Source organism: Oculina patagonica, chromosome 4, assembly GCF_052425735.1.
Source record: "Oculina patagonica isolate OP01 chromosome 4, crgOcupat, whole genome shotgun sequence".
Lineage (NCBI taxonomy): Eukaryota > Metazoa > Cnidaria > Anthozoa > Scleractinia > Oculinidae > Oculina > Oculina patagonica.
The window spans coordinates 56450315-56470300 of record NC_135761.1 but is presented as its reverse complement, the minus strand read 5'-3'; the positions used below and the strand labels follow the sequence as shown (position 1 = coordinate 56470300).

At 37.1% G+C, this 19986-nt stretch overlaps 3 protein-coding genes and 1 pseudogene across 4 annotated transcripts; 2 read left to right on the top strand and 2 right to left on the bottom strand.

The window, feature by feature from the left end:
* Positions 1-1573: 1573 nt before the first annotated feature.
* LOC144648878 (uncharacterized) lies at positions 1574-10887 on the top strand. 2 transcript variants are annotated; one of them, XM_078508324.1, is made up of 2 exons: positions 1574-1663; positions 9559-10887. In XM_078508324.1, exon 2 carries the CDS (start codon positions 9577-9579, stop codon positions 10498-10500), a length of 924 nt encoding a protein of 307 aa, XP_078364450.1. In that variant the 5' UTR covers positions 1574-1663; positions 9559-9576; the 3' UTR covers positions 10501-10887. The 2 variants fall into 2 exon arrangements, with proteins under 2 accessions (XP_078364450.1, XP_078364449.1); XM_078508323.1 differs by lacking the exon at positions 1574-1663 and adding an exon at positions 7504-7689.
* LOC144648608 (alpha-1A adrenergic receptor-like) lies at positions 5354-6307 on the top strand. The gene has a single exon (XM_078508119.1). It carries the CDS (start codon positions 5354-5356, stop codon positions 6305-6307), a length of 954 nt encoding a protein of 317 aa, XP_078364245.1.
* Positions 10888-11721: 834 nt separating the features above from the next.
* On the bottom strand, positions 11722-12768 carry LOC144648877 (adenosine receptor A3-like; annotated as a pseudogene).
* Positions 12769-16391: 3623 nt separating this feature from the next.
* Positions 16392-17310, bottom strand: LOC144648876 (adenosine receptor A3-like). The gene has a single exon (XM_078508322.1). The coding sequence runs from the start codon at positions 17308-17310 to the stop codon at positions 16393-16395; it is 918 nt and encodes a 305-aa protein (XP_078364448.1). The 3' UTR covers position 16392.
* Between the last annotated feature and the right edge of the window lie 2676 nt (positions 17311-19986).

Sequence of the window (19986 nt, the reverse complement as noted above, 5' to 3'; positions counted from 1 at the left end):
ATGTCAATAAATGATTTATCGGAATCGAAGTCAGCTACAGTTGTGTAATCTTTATGTGAAGTCATATGGCTTTGTTTGTTGCTAAATGTAAATATATAGTTCAACTGCATTCCCTATTAAGGGTTTTAAAGTGACATAATCAGTAAATTTTAGATCAATTTGAGGGTTTAAAGCATCACTAACATTAAAAATAAAGATTTAAAAGCTAAAAATCGTTCTTGAATTGATCTTGTTTTTGAATCGATCGTTAAAGTTATTATTACAATCCCTAAAATTTAAATTACTCTTTTATTGATGTTTGTCGCCGAGATGAATCTCGACCATTAGTAATTAATCCCAATAGAGTGCTCTGCACCGCGCAAACACCAGCTGAAAAAAATATTCATCAGGAAAATTCAACTAACTAGTTTCGTGGGATCCTTCGCTGTACGTCAATAGAAAGGAGGCTAGAATACAAGGTTTAGCTTACTTCATTAAACAGTCAACAACTCCAATTCAGATAGACGTCGATGAATCAGAGCTGCACCGAAAGCACCGATACTGTGTCAGACCACTTGGTACGTATTTATAAAAATATCCCAAGAAAAATTCGTACATTTCAACTTATCAGTTGAAATGTATATTGCCTGAAGGTGGGATATTCGGTTTAAGAAGCTTACACATTGGATCTTGAATGACATTTTAATTTTAGTTGCATTTCATGATTGGTATAAGTTAAATAATGGGTCAGTCGTAATCGAGGTCGCCACCATCTATTGTTATCAATTTTATTACAATTTGGATTTTATGTTTTCTACATTTAGTTGCAGCTCAGAGCCTGAAAATTTTTTTCAGGTCTTCAGTAGTGTAAGGCCGCATTTGCATTTATCATATATAACCATGGCAGTGTTCATGACCTCCTAGGTGAAGTTTACAGAGAGAATCAAAGCTATTCCTGTTAATTGTTTTTGCCGTTGTTTTTTTTTTATTAACCTAAAAGGATAAGTTGAACAAGTCCGCTTTTACTGTTCAGTTTCTAACAATGATCAAAATCTGTATTATTCTTACAATATCTTGTAATCCCGTCAAAGTCCTGAATTTCAGGCCTCTTTTTTTTCTATTGCTTAAGCTGGTGGGCTTACGGTGAAGCTCCTGTCATTGCTTGTTTAATATTTAAGTATTGTCAAGCGAAATTGAATTGTATAAGTTGTCTTGAAAAAAACAGATCAAAAGATTTAGATATAATTATTTAATACAGATAGTACTTTTTTGCTTGGCAACTTTGCCATTCCACTACCGAGATTAAAATGTGTCATTTCATCAATTTTTAGGAAATGGTTGCAAACATCATATGTTCGAAAACATATCAAAATCGAAACGCCCAGGGAGAGAACGTTTTATTTTGATGGAAAAATTTCTGTTTAAAAAGGATGTTTACTTTGGCCAATCAGTGGGAGATAATATTGCAATATAATACGATTTCTGTAAACAAAATTTGCATTTTAATACCGGCATTAAAATTTAATATCTCGCAGGCAAAATAAATCATCCCTGCAAGGTTTCTGCTTCTCAGTTATTTCGGAAGCAAAAGTCTAATCAGTACGCTATATAGCAAATCACCGAGGAAAAGGAACAAGATAAAAATCAACTTGATATTTTCAAGAAACTGCGTTCAATTAGCCAGGTTGTGTGCAATCAAAAACCGTCGCTGCCGATCATACTATAATTTCTCTTCTTTTTGAGATAAATCATTTGAACATGCATGGTTGTGAGATGATAACTATCTGTTTTGGTTGGGGCAACGAAGAAAACTGTTATAACACAACCTTAATGTCGTTTTGGGCTTAGATTTCGAATTGAAGCTTGTCGCCGTTTACAAAAGACAAACGTTACATAAAGGGTTCTTTTTTGTTGTTAGGTTTATTTAAGACGGATTCCGCTGAAAGTTCGAGCAACGAGTGCGAAAATTAAGTACCAAAAATCTACTCATAGTACAGCAACATTTTGTATACTGTTTAAAAGATCTTATCGAAATTCATTTGTCTTAGTGACCCCGTAATAAAATTCTAAGGCATTCTCCAGAAAAGTAAAGTCAAACCTCGTAAAAATGTTTATAACGCGCGCCATTTTGTTTTGAACTGGCGCGAAACGTCCGTTTTAACTGAAACATTGACAATTTCAAATCTATTTTTCTCTCGCGGGGTCAGCTTGAGTGCTAAATTTTTGGCAGGTTTTTGTTAGCTGTACTTTACTGTTACCATGCTAAGAGGTCTTTTTGGTAACTTTATTTTTGCCTGTATTGCTCGAATGTTGAGCGGAAACCATCTTAAGTGTTTGTTTAAGGTTTTGTTTTGTTGGGTTTACTTTAGTGAGGGTTTACCCCCCCCCCCCCCCCCCCCCCCCCCCCCCCCCCCCCCCCCCCCCCCCGCCCCCCCCGCCCCCCCCCCCCCCCCCCCCCCCCTCTCCTCCCTCCCCCTCCCCACCCCCCGCTCCCCGCCTCCCCCCACTTGTTTATGTAAGGTTTATTCAGTACAAGCAACTGCGATAACCTAATTTGCAAATGTAGTGTTGAGAACGTTAATTGACTGGTGTTTATACCTAATCGCACGTTTAATTTTTTGTACGCTTCGGCGGCATAACAGGCGAGTATGGTCGAGCCATGGTGTATTTTGGCGAGACGCAGTTTTGCTTTCCATTACCCAAACTTTGAACCATCCGGTTTTTCCGAATAAATGGTAAACATGCAACCCGAGTCTTTTACCATCCGGACTCAGCCGCCAAAAAGAATCAATCATATCAATTGGAAGCCTAGTGAAAATCAACAACAAAACCATGTTATCTGTCTGGCTCTCTTTTCCTTTGTAACTTTTTTCTGCCTGATGTAACCGATATTATAATTTTGGTTGCACGTTATTCTAGTGTATAAGCAACAAGTATTGTCACAAATCTTTAAAATTAGAAACATATTCAAAAATATAAGGAAAGGTGACAGATGTTTTGAAATTGTTGTAGTTTTTTTCAAAAATTTTCTTAAAAATATCGCAAGTTAAGCCTGGTGTTAGCAAGGCCCTTTGGAAACACAATATCATATATATACTATTTTCGGTTGAAAATATCACATAACGTTCACCACTTGGTGAATTACATGTCGTGTTAGGCATAAATAAAAAACGCACATTAACAAACAAAAACAGCTGCTGTCGATAAAAACATGTTGGAAGTCCCAAGCTTTTATAAAGCTATATTGTATGGTGTATCTGGTTCTCTTGGCTCAAAGAAGGAAACTTGTGTGGCTACTTTTCTGTGAGATTTAAAGTCGAAGTTTGTCGCTGTCTACTTAAAATAATGGTTACATAATGGATTTTTATTTTTTTCCAAGAGGGCACGGTAACGAATCCTGCAATCTGATTGGTTATTAGCGCGGGCAAGATTCTCCTATCTCTGCCCACGGGCCACGGTAACGCTTTCGTGAGTTTCATTTCGCGGCGAGACGAACGAACCCATGACAGTTTTGCTTTCCAAAATGATTTAAATCGATGTAGTTGCTCACCAACCATTGTAAATTTGAAAGGGAAAATTAGCAGTGGAATTAAAGGCCTTGAAGTTCTCCAAAAGGCGAGTATTTATTCTCTTTAGTGACAAAATGAAGTTATAGTTTTATGGCCGTGGTTTGCCGATCGTTGTTTGTGCATTCGCACTGATTTTCACGCCATTAATTGCGGTTAACTGCAAGTCGCCGGTTTACAGACTCGATTTATCCTTTCAAACACCTTGCTTCTCTGCTACTTTTCTCCAAAACCGAATACTGCTTATCGCCATTCAAGAAAATGAGATGCTTTATTAAAAAACAGTCAAATTAATTCTCGCAATATTGTGCCGTCACTGTGCAGGCGACCAAACTACACATTTCAGCTTCATTCAGTTTCACTTTCGCAAACTTTTTGTCAAAACAGAATACTGTGGGAATCAACACAGAGGTTTTTGACTCGTTAAATACAAATGTAAATAGCTAAGTGCTTTCCAGTCCGAAAAGTAAGTTTAATTAACTAAAGAACTCACAAGCCGAAATGGAGTTAAAAGTGTTTCGCAACTCGCTGATTGCTCTGTTCTACATTGTGCTTTTCTATTATTTCAGATGCTTTTTTTCTTTTTTTTTTTCAGATGAAATTTTCCTTGAGTACTGTTCGTTTTAGTGAATTTATTTTGTTTGGCAGTAAGCTCTTATAGCAAACAGATCATTATTTACTCTTGCCGTAGCTTATGGCGATCGACTCAACATTGGATGCGCGCGTATATAAATACAAACACATTTGGCAAGAAAGTCTTTGTAGATTTTTTAGGTGTTTTTTAATCAAACACATTAAAGTAGGAAAAAAATAAATAAGTTATTTACCGGCTTAGGGTCGGTCCGTATAGTGAAAAACTGTGACCTCGGCCTTGAAAATGCTGCCCGCGGCCTGCGGCCTAGGGCAGCATTTTCAAGACCTCGACCTCGGTCACAGTTTTTCACTATACGGACCTCCCAGCCGGCAAATAACATATATATAACTGTTTTTTTAAGTTCATTTCAAAGCAAAATCACTTCGTAATCACCATTCTTTCTTCGTATTGCTAAAAGCCTGCCCAGTACAAGTTTCTTTGAAAATCAGCGATCCACTACTGGATCAAAAATATATTATTATGTGATATTTTGCAAATACAGTGTTGTATAAGTTAATTGACTCGCAGGGGGGATAACACATTTATGATCAGTCTTATCACATTTGAATGGCCACAAAAGAAGGCAGTTAATGAAGGATGTAAATTATCATATGTTTTCCTAACTTCGTCCAATCAGCAGATCAAGAGGCAAAATTTTGATTACTGTTATGCATGACTTTAACATTAACAAAAAGATTAACTACAAAAATTAACATAAAAATTAAAGAAATCGTACAATTTTCCTGCTAGAACCAGTCGTTGCGGTTCGCTTAAAGCATCACTTACAAATCAGCAGCAAAGAACACCTCTAATACCATCAGCGATAAAGCGCTGATTTTCAAACTATGTGCAGAAAATCGATGAAAGGAAAATTAATATTTCGAACTTGCATTGGTGATATATTTTTTGTTTGATGTATCGCGAAAGGAATATTTGGTAATATTATTGATTTGTGAACACTGACGTTTGTTTACTTTTTCAGCTACTTGTAAATACTACAGTATTAATTCATTATGCAGATTACGATGGCTTGAATACATGTTATTCTAAACAGACAAAATGTTTGCAGAATTGTTCCTTTTTGGAGCGTATTTATGAGTGGTTGTTTCCTCATCTTCCTATCTTACACTGTATATATCTTGTTTTCCTAAACAGAAAGAATTTTTAAACATCAATGGAGGATTACCATGCTTCAGATCAACACATAGGTTCTGAAATAATTGCCTGGAGTGCAATTTATGCTGTGGTGGGGACTATGGCCATTGTCATAAACGTTTTGACGTTGTCCATCTTTACCAGAACCAAGCCGCTCAGAACTCGAAGGCACGTGATGGTTATCAACCTTGCTGTTGCAGATCTTTTGTTTGGAGCTTTAGGATTGCCATTTTCGGTGGTCTACCTGCTTAAACCAACAGTTGTTTTTAATTACGTGAACCAAGCTATAAATGCGTTTTCCAAAACGGCATCTCTCTTTACCCTTGGTGTAATTGCTGTGGAACGAATGCACGCAACTATTTGGCCTTTACGTCACCTAGTTGTGACCAACAGGACTTACAAAATAGCCCTTGTGGGTATTTGGGTTCTGTCAGCCATCATGACAACAGTAACAGTGTTTTTTCAGAGTGGATTAACGAAGCTGTCTTCATTATATAACCTTTTAGTACCAGTGGTGATCACTGTAACTACTCTCACAATAGTGGCTTGTTATGTCTCTATTTGGATATCATTTCGACGCAGGAAACACCGTAAACTCGGTACTGCTGCCAAACAGGAGAAAGCTTTAGCAGTAACTCTGTTGTTGGTGGCAGGGGCCTTTCTCGTCTGCTGGGCCATTCCCATATTTTATATCTTTATCTCTCGACTGAATATATGCCGAAATTGCTACCAGGCAACTACTACAGTTTTCAGATGCGTACAGCTCCTATTTGCAGTACAGTCAATGATCAACCCAGTTATTTACTGCCTCAGACTGCCTGCGTTTAAACTTAGTTTGAAAGCGAGGGTACAAGATTTACAAGATTTAAAATATTCGGCGGACTTCGGTTCAAGACATGTTCATCAACGTCCACGACAAGGACAAAAATCAAGTGGCATTGAATTGGTCAGTGTCTCAAGATTTGACGTTTAACCAGTGAACTTTGTAATCCGCTTTACAGATAAGCTCTACTTGTTTGTTAAATCGCTCTCTAATCGGACATGGTATTGACATGCTTAAAATCAATATTGTTAGGTGATAACCTGTTTCAGGCTTTAAGTTTGTTGGGAAGACACAAAAAGGGCGACGAGACCAAGAAACTGACAGATTTGTCTTATGGATCAAAATAAACTTGGGGATGAGAATTTTAAACTTCCACTTGATGTACGTAAAGTAATCTACCAAAATAAAGGAAATCCCTATATATATTTCATTTGCAAAGATACCTTATACAGGTGTACTTCAGTGTTTAATACCATGTACTGCAAGTAAACCCTGATTACAATTGAAGCCGCCAAATAAAATAATTAAAATAAAATTAATAAATCAAGTTCCTACGTGAATCTCTCGACTTTCATTCGAAAGGAGTGATGCGTTCATTAAACCGACGTCTTAGCCTACTAAAAAGCATTATTTGTTCGTGCAAGGAAAGATGCTAAATATAAATAGGCCATAGCAGTTGCAAAATTAAAATTTTAAAAGTCAGTTATTATGCTATTATATATTTTTAATCAAGATGATGCTCATCGGGTTATTTTTTCAGCACCTTGTCAAAATGTATCAAACGGTTTTTTGGACTGTTTTAGAATAAAGGATGGTACAACACCTTAATGTTTATGAGTTTTTTTTATCCTCCAAACGATTTAATTTTAGCCTTTTAATTTTAGGTTTTGAATTATGCCAGTAAAATAAAATCAGCTTGTCAGTAAAAATTACATCACATGTCAAAAAATGATTTATCGGAATCGAAATCAGCTACAGTTGTGTAATCTTTATGTGAAGTCATATGGCTTTGTTTGTTGCTAAATGTAAATATATAGTTCAACTGTATTCCATATTAAGGATTTTTAAGTGTCTTTATCAGCAAATTTTAGATCGATTTGAGGGTTTAAAGCATTACTAACATTAAAAATAAAGATTTAAAAGCTAAAAATCGTTCTTGAATTAATCTTGTTTTTGAATCGATCGTTAAAGTAATTATTACAATCCGCCTAAAATTTTAATTACTCTTTTGTTGATGTTTGTCGCCGACATGAATCTCAACAATTAGTAATTAATCCCAATACCTTACTCTGCACCGACGCAACCACCAGCTGATAAAAATATTCTTCAGGAAAATCTAACTGACTAACTTTAGCTTGAAGGAAGGGTTAGGCACGTTTCGTGGGATCCTTCGCTGTATGTCAAAAAATAGGCTAGAATACAAGGTTTAGTTACTTCAGTAAACAGTCAACAATTCGGCGCCACTCCAATTCAGATAGACGTCCATGAATCAGAGTCGTGTACAAAGCACCGATACTGCGTCAGACCACTTGGTACGTATTTATTACAAAAACTCCCATGAAAAATTCGTACATTTCAAATTAAAAAATTGAAAATTTTATTGCCCTTAAGGTAGGATTTTAGGTTTAAGAAACTTATACATTGGATCTTGAATGACATTTAGTTGCATTTCAAGATTGCAATAAGTTAAATAATGGGACGTCAACAAGGTTGTCACCATCTATTGTTATCAATTTTATTACAACAGTCGTTTTTATGTTTTCTACATTTGGCTGCAGTTTTTATATTTATTTAAACAACCATGGTAGTTTTCATGACTTGCTAGGTGTAGTTTACCGAGAGAATCGAAGCTTTTCTTGTTCATTGTTTTTACGGTTGTTTATCATTAATCAATCTAAAAGAACCAGTTAAAGACAAGTCCGCTTTTACTGTTCAGTTTCTTACAACGACCAAAATCTGTATTATTCTTACAATATCTTGTAATCCCGTCAAAGTCCTGAATTTCAGGCCTCTTTTTTTCTATTGCTTGAGCTGGTGGGCTTGCGGTGAAGCTCCTGTCGTTACTTGTTTAATATTTAAGTATTGCAAGCGAAATTGAATTGTATAAGTTGTCTTGAAAAAAAAACAGATCAAAAGATGTAGATATAATTCTTTAATACAGATAGTACTTTTTTTTGCTTGACATCTTTGTCATTTCACTACCAAGCTTAAAATGTGTCATTTCATCAATTTTTAGGAAATGGTTGCAAACATCATATGTTCGAAAACATATCAAAATCGAAACGCCCGGGGAGAGAACGTTTTATTTTGAAGGAAAAATTTCTGTTTAAAAGGGATGTTTACTTTGGCCAATCAGTGGGAGATAATACTGCAATATTATACGATTTCTGTAAGAAAAATCTGCATTTTAATACCTGCATTAAAATTTAATGTCTCACTGGCAAAAGAAATCATCCCTGCAAGGTTTCTGCTTCTCAGTTTTCTCAAAAGCAAAAGTCTTATCAGTACGTTATATAGCAAATCACCACTTATTTAGATCAAGTGCTAAATTTGTTTTTAAATGGGGATTGAAATGAAATTTTGTGATATACCACATGCTGAATTACAGTGTCTACTTTTAATAACTAGTCACAGTAAATGATTCAGAATAAGAGTTTCTGTTATCGGGAAAATCTCTCGCTCAGTTTTCAATTGTTTTAGTTTGGTAAAATTCGAGGCAGCGTTGAAATTTTCTTCCAGTCAACATAAAAAGAGTTTTGTTGTCGCTTCCGATTACTGATTACCGAGCTTTTGGAGAGACAGAATAAATTAGCTCATTTCTGTCTTATATTAATCCTTGTAAAGACATATCTTTTTAGGAAAGCTTTTAGTTAGTTATTTTTTAGTTAGGTATTTTTAAAATTTACAGTAGTTTTTTTACCTTTAATTTAGGCGAACTAGCTAGTCGTTTTGTTCTTTTCAGTTCTTTTATTGATCTTTTATCTTTTATTACACACATATTGTAATGTTTTTATCTAGATTTTTAATTTTAACATTGTAAATAAGTTATAAAGCTCTATTGGACAGCGATAGAAATAGCGCTATATAAATATTTTAATTTATTATTATTATTATTATTATTATTATTATTATTATTATTATTATTATTATTATTATATATAATTATTATTATTATTATTATTATTATTATTATTATTATTATTATTATCATCATCATCCATTTGCCAAGAATGGAAAACAAGTCGATAAGTCAACTTATGCTTCTCACTCATTGCTCGATATTTACTGAAAGTTGCTAAAAGTAGTATTTTATTTTCAATCACCAGATAGCCGTATTAGTTTTTAAAAAGGTCCGCTTGTCGATTTAACTGAAGGTATCCTTCCTCTTCATCTCTCTACAGTTTCCTTAATCATTACCGATGGAGTATTCACAGTTTTTCAACCCCATAGAATCAAAATCAACTGCTTGGTTAGCTTGGAGTGCGGTTTATGCCGTAGCGGGGACCATCGTCGTTGTCTTAAACTCTTTGACGTTGTACACCTTCATCAAAACCTCGTCGTTCAGAAATAGAAAGCACGTACTGGTTATCAACCTTGCCATCGCTGACCTCCTGTATGGAGCTGCAGGAGTTCCAGCAACTATGATCTTTCTATTCAAACCAACAATCATTTCTTACCACGTGTTCCAAATTTTACATACGTTTGTAAAAACAACCTCCCTCTTTACTCTTGGTGTAATCGCTGTGGAACGGATGCATGCAGTCGTTTGGCCTATACGCCACAAAGTGATGAGCAACAGGGTTTATAAAACAGCCCTTGTGATTATTTGGATTCTATCGGCTCTTGCGACAGCAGCTGTTCAATTGAAGATATCCATATTTGCTTCCCTCTTATTACCAATCGCTGTCGCTGGAATAATTATTACAACAGTTGCATGTTACGTGTGCATTTGGATATCAATACGACTCACACAACGACGCGAATTTGCTGCCTCTACCAAACGGGATAAAGCCTTAGCTTTCACTCTGTTACTGGTGGCAGGAGCTTTTATAGTCACGTGGGGCATACCGATTTTTTTGTTGTCCATTTCTCGCGTGTGCAAGCATTGCTACCGACCATCAGCCATAATCCTCAAATGTATGCTGCTCGTAATTGCACTGCAATCATTGGTCAATCCAGTTATTTACTGCCTGCGACTGCCTTCGTTCAAAGTTAGTTTGAAAGCAAGGATTCAAGAAATGACATGTTCGTCGGCTATTGAACCAAGGCGACGGATAAGGCCAAGACAAGTCACAATTGAAACTGAGATGGGGAGTGTATCAGAAATTGAGGTAAAAGAGTGAGACTGAAGAACATGTATCTACTGTCGACAACGAAAGGGAGGGAAGAACATGCAATATAACTTCATTTTCTTTGGTGTTGCCGGGGATGAAAATGACAGCCTCACCAGTAATAACTTGTTTTGTCAATATTTGCCTGTTGTCAGGTTCTGTGCAAATTTGGGCATTTTAAGCATACGTCAGGAGCTTGGTAAAAACATGATTTCCGTTTTAAATGTTTGGCAATTCGTCAGTTGCAATTTTAGCCATTCAGAGTTTCGGCCTTTTTCTGAAGTGGCGCAGGGTTGGCACAGTGGTGAAAACCCACGCCTCCCACCAATTTGACTAGGGCTTGATTCCCGGGCCTAGCGTCATATGTGGGTTGAGTTTGTTGTTGGTTCTTTTCCTTGCTCCGAGCAAATTACACTAAATTACACTTTGATCTGGAACAGTGGACAAAGAGCCACTCTGTGGATTTCCATTTATTTAATAGTATTTTATTTTATTTAATTGACAGTCTGGTTGGAAATCTACTATCAAGATGATACGGAAGATTGGAAAAATAATAATTTAAAAAAAGTAGAGTTAGGTGTATGCGAACCAAGACACGGCTTTCCCTTCAAAGAAATGTCATAAAATAGAAAAAAAAAATCGGCAGTCATACCGTTTACTACCCCCTGAGTGAGAACTCATCGTTCATGTTTGAAACAATATCGTATGTAAATTGTATATAAAATTTTAAATTTGCCAATAAGTTAATGTTTTTTTTTTAAGCAATATGTTCAGGCCACGATTTTGAGACAGATTAAGAAAGCTTTTCGATATTTTGACAGCCGCCTCTTCAAAAGGCGCACCGACTATAGTCAGTTATCACAGTGCTATGCACCATGACCATCCATTGAACGGACCCATTTTGTGGTAACCATGCGATGGAATAGCATCCCATCTATCTTGGGGAGATCCGGAGTAGAAATACTCTTAGTCGGTTATTGTCACAAAAAAGGAGTTTATAAGCGAAACCCGCTTGTGTTACTAGGTTCCAACTCCAACTTTAAACTTTATTTTTTTATGGGACAGTTTGCTTTATTGTTGCTGGACATGTGCCTGTCATGGCTTTCATCCTTATCACTGCTACTCAATGGTTACCATTTTCATGTTAGTTAGAGGGTTCGTTTGAGTGATCAGAAAAATGGCCACAAGTAACGTTTTCATAATTTGCATTGCCATTAAGGCTTATCTGTAGATACTGTATTTGTAAATAAGAAATTTAAAAAAATGATATAATACATAATAACGTAACTTGTTCTTTGGAATGGAAATTGCACAACTGCAAGCTCTGAAAGCTGGTTCCTGTGAAATCCACGTTCATGGCGAGTTGAGATTCCTGAGCTTCATGGATCTAAACGTGAAAAAGACAGTAACACTGGGGAATCTTGATTCCAGCTAGTGAGTTCTAGCTGGGATAGCTGAGCTTGTGTTTCTCGATTGTTTCTTTTCCACTGAACAAAACATTTCCTCAGTGTCTTTCTGAACTCTGGCATTCGATAACAGTAAACTATTGGGTTTACCAAAGAGTTTGCCAACCGAAAAAATTGTCCGACCATATACACCTTTCCTTCCTCTTTACCTGTGATGAAGCGTAGAATTTTAGTTATTCCATGCGGAAGCCAAGTCATCACCGACAACAATGTGACAATGAAAAGAGTTTTAGCAAGTTTCTTGCTGTGTTGCCGGCAATTTACAGCTAATCTTGGATCTTCTTTTTTGGAATAAACTAATATTGTTAAGTATGCTACACAAATAATTATCAAACAAGTAGCTGCGAACGTTGATGAAACTACAATAAATAAACTTTTAACCTTAAAGTGATCGAAAGGATATGTGTGATAAGTTGTGACCCCAGCTGCTGCAATGAGATAGAAGTAAGTTGATGTTTTCGTCGTTCGGTGTCGTAAAGGACAAACGATGGCGTAAAGCCTTTCTAAAGCAATGAGAACTAAAAACGACAACGATGCTATACCAAAAGTTGCATCAGCTAAGTTTGTCTCTTGGGATATCTTGCATGCTTCGTTCTTAAGAGATAGACACGCGGTATCCTCAATGACACCAACACCAACCATCAGATCAGCAACGGAGAGGTTTATCAAAGAGATAGCGGGTTCGTTTTAGCGTTGATTTTTGTTTCCAGAATACGGCGATGGTGACAGCATTTCCCACAATAATTGCCAAGCTTTCCACTGAAAAACTTATCGTCCAGAGAACTATTTCTGTTCTTGTAAAGTTCTCTGCCATTGTCGTTCCCGTAAATTGGTATACGGGTTTCACCACTTGCAAGTTGAGGCAATTTGCTATTAACTTTGTTTGACTTGTATTGTTTTGACATTTGCGCTTTCCCCGATGCGGCCGTAATTAAGCGTCAGTTTGTTATGACAAGGTAATTACCAGGCATTTTGTGGGTGAAATTAATGCAAGGTCCGCACCAATAGTAATCTAGAAACATTTTTAAAGAGAAGTTTACATCGACGTTATTTCCATTTGCCGTAAAGTTTACAAACACAGCTGTCTTCGTTTTACAAAATGGCCGTGTTAAAAATCTAAGAATAAAGCAATTGATCCAAACAGCATTAAAATCTGTTCTTTATTTTGCCTAGATGAGGAATATTTAGTGCAAAGCAAAGGGCCCATTTTCATTTTGGATTGTGGGTCAATTTTGTTTTCATCTTAAAGTGACATTTGCCTGCTTCTTTGTAAACATTGCTTCTGTCTTAATTAAGTTATCTACTTTCTTTATCTCGGTCGTAATAAAGATGCTTTTGCCAGAACAAGAACTAAAAAAAAACTAGTTAAGATTTGGTTTAGAAATTGCACGTTATGTGTAGAACACAAGTTTCAATGCTGTTGGGAGATACATACACTTGTTTCTTGAGTAATTACTTTGTTGACATCAGGTGATGCCCTTAAATTAGTTGTATTTCACCAGTTTTCAAAATTCTTCATTCAACTTACTTTATGTTGGCAGCCGACAGAAGTGCCCGTAATTAGTCGTGAGTTTACGAGCCGGCCAAGTTGTCCTGTCAGGCGGAGTTTTAGTCAGATAAAGTTTCTTGCAAATTGGGTGTTCATTGAAATTAATTTTCAGCTAAGCCATGTGTATGTCACAAAAATGCGCAGGTGGCAAAAGCTGTAGGGGGCTGCTGTAACACAAGCTTGTTTGAACAAGTGAAACTCTACTGAAAGTTTATTCCTCGCAAAGGAACATGAGCAATTTAAATTGCCTTAAGTGCGTCATTATTATCGAGTAACTATGCGGGGCGGGTTTTCGTATCAGTGATGTCGGAGGCAGGACAAAACGTCCGTTTGTTTGCCTTGTCATGTCCGGTAGCTGGATATACACGACGTCTTTCAGGGCGATTGTTTGGACTACCGTGTATCGTGACATGCATTGATCATGGAAGGCACAGTGGCTTGGTCCGGGTTCAAGTCCTGGCCGGGGTACCAAAGTTGTGGAACCACAAGCCGTTAGGCGAGTGGTTTCACTGCAAAGTTTATTTAAGCAATAGACCTCGCTTTCTAGGGCTTTACTGGCGTAATAAAGCCACGCGGGATGTTGGGAGAACACAAGAAAAGCTTGTAAATCACTCGCCTGACGGCCCGTGATTTACAAGCTTTTCGATTGTTTTCCCAACATGACAAGTGGTTTTATTACGCCAGTAAAGCTCTAGAAAGTTCGGTTTATTGCTTTTATGAAACTGCTATAGAAAACGTTCGTCAAAGAAATAGGAATCTATTTTATTTTTCGTGATCAAATGTCTTATTCTCAACAAGTTCATCGGATGACGCGGTAAACCAATCACAGCGGCTGAAGGAATAAAACACAAGCTAACACTGGTTTAGCTCCACAAACAAAATTCACGGATCGACGCGAAAAAACGTTTTAAAGTTTTCTTAAAGCTTTAAATTCATAAGAAAGGAAAGGAAAAATGGCAAACTGTCACGGTACAAGATGTACTCAACGATTTTAAAGTTCTTTGACGTGGAAATCTAGCAAATAGACCATTTGCATTATGACGTAAAAGCGCACTTCGGTAGTTGTGTTGGTTCGCGGGAACACATTTCTGCTTTGTTGGCTAGGGTGCCAAGCGTGAGGTGGCCTCCAGACTTTTATTTTGTCTGGGGCGCGTACCCTCCTTCAGTTATACATGTATTTTTCGTACCTGTCGCGGTGATGCTTGGCGAGAACTCGGGTGGCGGAGTGCTTCATCTCGCGGCCGACACTTCCTCGTTCCCTTCCGCACTGAAACAGGCGCGGTCGAGGAAAACTAATGTGTGAATCAGAAGAGCAAACACCTTTGTTCTCCTTTTTCAGTTACGCGCTTCATGTCGCAGGTGTCTCACTGCAGATACCGTTACTCGGCGGGACGGTCATTAATTTTTTACAGGGTCCTGCTTCTCTTGGTATTCCTGAGTTGAGAATTCATTTTTTTATCTTTACTAAATTGTATTTTTCGTCCTGTCAATGTTCGGCCGCGGGGCCGGGCTCTTTTGTGCGACTGCCTCGGGCCTCAATTTTTAGTGTACGTTTTCTGTCTCCCTTATGGTTCGTCCGATGGACACGCTACTGAACTCGACTGAGTACTCAAGCAACACAATATACTTTTTTCTGACTTGTTTTATACTGGGGTCCCTTATGAGCCCGGGGCCCGGTGGGTATTTTCTTTACTTCCATCACGATTTTCTTCGGCTGCGGGCTTGTGACGACTCCGCGACCTCTAAACTCAAGTCTTTCGTTGCATGGTCTATTGTGGCGGTCATTCTCGCTAAGGACTGCACGAACTTTGCAAGTTTAAAATTAATGAGGCCACAAACACTGCTTTAGAAGTTATGAATTCATTATCCGTATTTTTTCGTTTTTGCCGATAAGACTTGGCGAAAGCACTCAAGAAATAAAATAAAATAAAATCAGCGCGTACGGGACTGCGTGTTTCTGCCTCAATATTAAAGTCTTTCATCGCGACCAGTTTGATGCAGTTTTAATTCCTTTCAAATAGCATTTGAAAAGTTAATGTTAAATGGAACGATATCCATGTTTTTAATATTTTTCCAGTCCGGTAAAAGCCGACCTGTTTACTGTGTTCCTTCTCATATGTTTGTCTCTGCGTTTTTTTTTCTAGTTCCTTCGTTCCAACTAGTCTAAACTGTTCTTCTCAGTAAGACAAAAAATTAAAAAGCCTGGTAAAATCCAATCCTGAATTCCGAAAACAAATGCGTACTCGGCATGATTCAAACAAAACAAGATGAAATTTGCTTTTTTAGATGAATTAACATTTCTAGCCCGCGCGTGTGCGTGGCGTAATCTGACGTCACTTTCATGGTCTTTCTCGGTTATGGTATAAATTGTATTTGACGGATGGGAGGTCCATATGGTGAAAAACTGTGACCAACTGAGTTCTGGAAAATGCCGCCCTTGGCCGATCGGCCTCGGCCGTTACGCGCGCTTCCAATGTTGAGTCGATCGTTTAGCTACGGCAAGAGTGAAGGATGATCTGTTTGCTTGAGAGCTTACCGCCAAAAAATTAAATTCGCTAAAGTGAACAGTACTCAAGGAAAAACTTGTCAGAAAAAGCATATGAGTCAATAACCGCTTACCTTTAACAAGTCAATAACCGCTGTGTTGCTTTACCTTGATTCCCATAGTATTTTATTTTGATAAGACTGAAAATGAACTGAAAGACTGAATGCAACTGAAGTGTGCAGTTTGGTCGCATGCATACGATATTGCGCGAATTAATTTGACTGTTTTTCATTAAAACATCTCATTTTCTTAAATAGTGATAAGCAGTATTCGGTTTTGGAGGAAAGTTGCAGAGAAGAAAGGTGTTTGAGGATTAATCGAGTCTATAATCTGGCGACTGAGCTTCATGCATTTAAATGTGAAAAAGACAGTAACACGGGAGGATCTTGATTCCAGCTAGTCAGCTCTAGCTGAGACAGTTGAGCTTGTGTTTCTCGATTGTTTCTTTTCCACTGAACAAAAAGTTTCCTCAGTGTCTTTCTGAACTCTGGCATTCGATAACAGTAAACTATTGGGTTTACCAAAGAGTTTGCCAACCGAAAAAAATGTCCGACCATATACACGTTCCCTTCCTCTTTATCTGTGATGAAACGTAGAATATTAGTTATTCCATGCGGAAGCCAGGTTATCACCGACAATAATGTGACAATGAAAAGAGTTTTAGCAAGCTTCTTGCTGTGTTGCCGGCAATTTACAGCTAATCTTGGATCTTCTTTCTTGGAATAAATTAATATTGTTAGGTATGCAACACAAATAATAATCAAGCAAGTCGCTGTAAACGTTGATGAAACTACAGATTGAAATAAAATTTTAACCTTAAAGTGATCGAAAATGGGATATGTTGTTATGATAAGTATTGTTGAAACAGCCCAGCTTGCTGCAATGAAATAGAAGTAAGTTGATGTTTTCGTCGTTCGGTGTCGTAAAGGACAAACGATGGCGTGAAGCCTTTCTAAAGCAATAAGAACTAAAAACGACAACGATGCTATACCAAAAGTTGCATCAGCTAAGTTTGTCTCTTGGGATATCTTGCATGCTTCGTTCTTAAGAGATAGACACGCGGTATCCTCAATGACACCAACACCAACCATCAGATCAGCAACGGAGAGGTTTATCAAAAGATAGCGGGTTCGTTTTAGCGTTGATTTTTGTTTGTAGAATACGGCGATGGTGACAGTATTTCCCACAATAATTGCCAAGCTTTCCACTGAAAAAGCTATCGTCCAGAGAATTATTTCTGTTCTTGTAAAGTTCTCTGCCATTTTCGTTCCCGTAAATTGGTGAATAAACAGTTTTTTTTTGTAAAAAAGTGCACTACTTGCAAGTAAGGCAATCTGCTATTAACTTTGTTTGACTTGTATTGTTTTGACATCTGCGTTTTCCCCGATGCGGCCGTAATTAAGGAGGCTCGATGTAGTTTTTTTAGCCGAAGGGTGGTTGTATTGAAAATTAAAATTATCAAGGAAGCCAATGCTCGATTTTTGCCAAAATACACATAATGATCATTGACCAAATTTTTATTTTTTACCCGTCACTTAATCACAAAGGTTACCATAGCAACCACTGACGTTTTCTTTTGTTCTCAAAAGCTTGTTTTCTCGATCTAGATTGACCTTGGTATTCATTTTTTGATATGTTCAAGTATAGTAGATTGACTAACTGTACACAATTTTAGGAAAATCTGTAAGGCGTTTTCAAGTAAATCAAGAATAAAGTTTATGTTAATTCCTCATATTTCCTACAATTGGCAGTCGATATATTTTAACAAATTAAAGCAAAAACTCTTTCACTTTTAGTATGGTCTTTGTGGTGTAGTATTCATATTTCAGTGAGAGTACTGCGCTCAAATAATACGAAAAATTTAAAGCGCCTATTTTAGATTAAAACGGGGTTTTTCTAAAATTCATTCTTGATTTACTTGAACGCTCCTAATTTATTTTCAATATCTATAAACTGAAATAAAAAAAAAAAAAGAGTCAATTAATTTTCAAGCTTTTTGAGAACAAAAAACGTCATGGCTTACGAAAATATCGATGTTGGCATTGGTTGAAATTAATTTTCAAAAAACCACCCTTTGGCTAAAAAACTACATCGAGCTCCTAAGGTCAGTTTGTTTGAAGGTATTACAGGCTTTTTTGTGGGTTAAATTAATGCAAGGTCCGCACAATAGTAATTTAGAAAATTTTTAAAGAGAAGTTTACATCGACGTTATTTCCATTTGCCGTAAAGTTTACAAACACAGCTGTCTTGGTTTTACAAACAGGCCGTGTTAAAATTCTAACGAATAAGCATGGAAAACTTAAATTCTTCTTTATTATGAATAGAAGAGGTATATTTAGAGATAGCAAAGGGTGCATTTTCATTTGGGATTCAGTGGGTCAATTTTGTTTTCATCTTTAAGTGACATTTGCCTCTTCTTTGTAAACATTGCTTCTGTCTTTATTAAGTTATCTACTTTATTTATCTTGGTCGTAATGAAGTGCTTTCGGTCAGAAAAGAATTAATTAATAAAATAAAAAGTAGTAAGGATTTGTTTTAAAAATTGCAAGTAACGTGTAGAACAAATTTTAATGCTTTTGAAAGATAAAACAGTTGTTTTTTTTGAACAGTGTCCTTTGTCGACTAGTGGCCCTCAGTTATAAAATATTTTTTTTTCACAATTAAATTTAATTCAAAATATATTCAACATCGTGTTGGCAGTGAAGAAGTGACTGCAATATTCATGAGTTTACAAGCCGGCCAAATTGTCCTATCAGGCAGAGTTTTAGTCAGATAAAGTTTCTTGCATTGGGTTATTGAAATTTTCAGCTAAGCATTTATGTCACAATAAAGCGCAGGTGGCAAAAGCTCTAGGAGGATGCTGTAACACAAGCTTGTTTGAACAAGTGAAACTTCACTGAAAGGTTATTCCTCGCAAAGGAACATTAATAACACTTAAAATTACCTTAAGTGCGTCATTATTATCGAGTATGCGGGCGCGGGGCGGGTTTTCGTGTCAGTGATGTCGTAGGCAGGACGTAACGTCAGTTTGTTTGCGTTGTCATGTCCGGTAGCTGGATATATACGACGTCTTTCAGTGCATGTTTGGACTACCGTGTATCATGACATACATTGATCATGGGAGGCACAATGGCTTATTGGTTATCGCGCTGGGTCGAGTTGTTCAAAAGATGGATAACGCTATCCACCGGATAAATCACTATCCAGTGGATAGCGTGGTATGTTTTGTTAACACTTATCCACTGGATAGCGATTTATCCAGTGGATAGCGTTTCCACACTTTGAACAACTTGGCCCAGGACTCCAGACCGAGCGGTCCGGGCTCAAGCCCTGGCCGGGGTACCTTCATCATGATTGCGTTCTTGGGCAAGACACTTTACTCCCATAGTGCCTCTCACCACCCAGCTGCAGACGAATTTATGCTGGGGTAAACCTGCGATGGACTAGCATCCCATCTAAGGAGTTCAGGAAAGACATCGATTGTGCTCAACAAAGTGACCTTATTGTAAAAATATAATAAATATATTTTAATATATGCTATTCGTGTTTTCAACTTATTACCTGCACATCACCAAATCACTGACCTTTTTCATTGGCCCGAAAAAATAATAATTTTAACAAATTAACTTTTTTTCTACCTTAAGGGGACTTAAATTTTGAAAAAAAAGGGGGACCCATATTTAGAGCAGGAAGACTTGTATGTACCACTAATTCCTTAATAATTCCCTAGCGAACACTGGCAAAGTAGACATTTCAGTATAATTTATTTTTCCAAATAGAAGTTGATCTATTTTTGTTTTACAGAAGGAACTTGATCGCTACACCCAAAATATGAGAAAATATTGAAGTCACCATACTCGTTAACGAGAAAAGACGATTTTTTTTTCTCGCGGACTAAGTCATAGAAAAAAGCTTCCATTTTGTTTATGTGCCCGCGC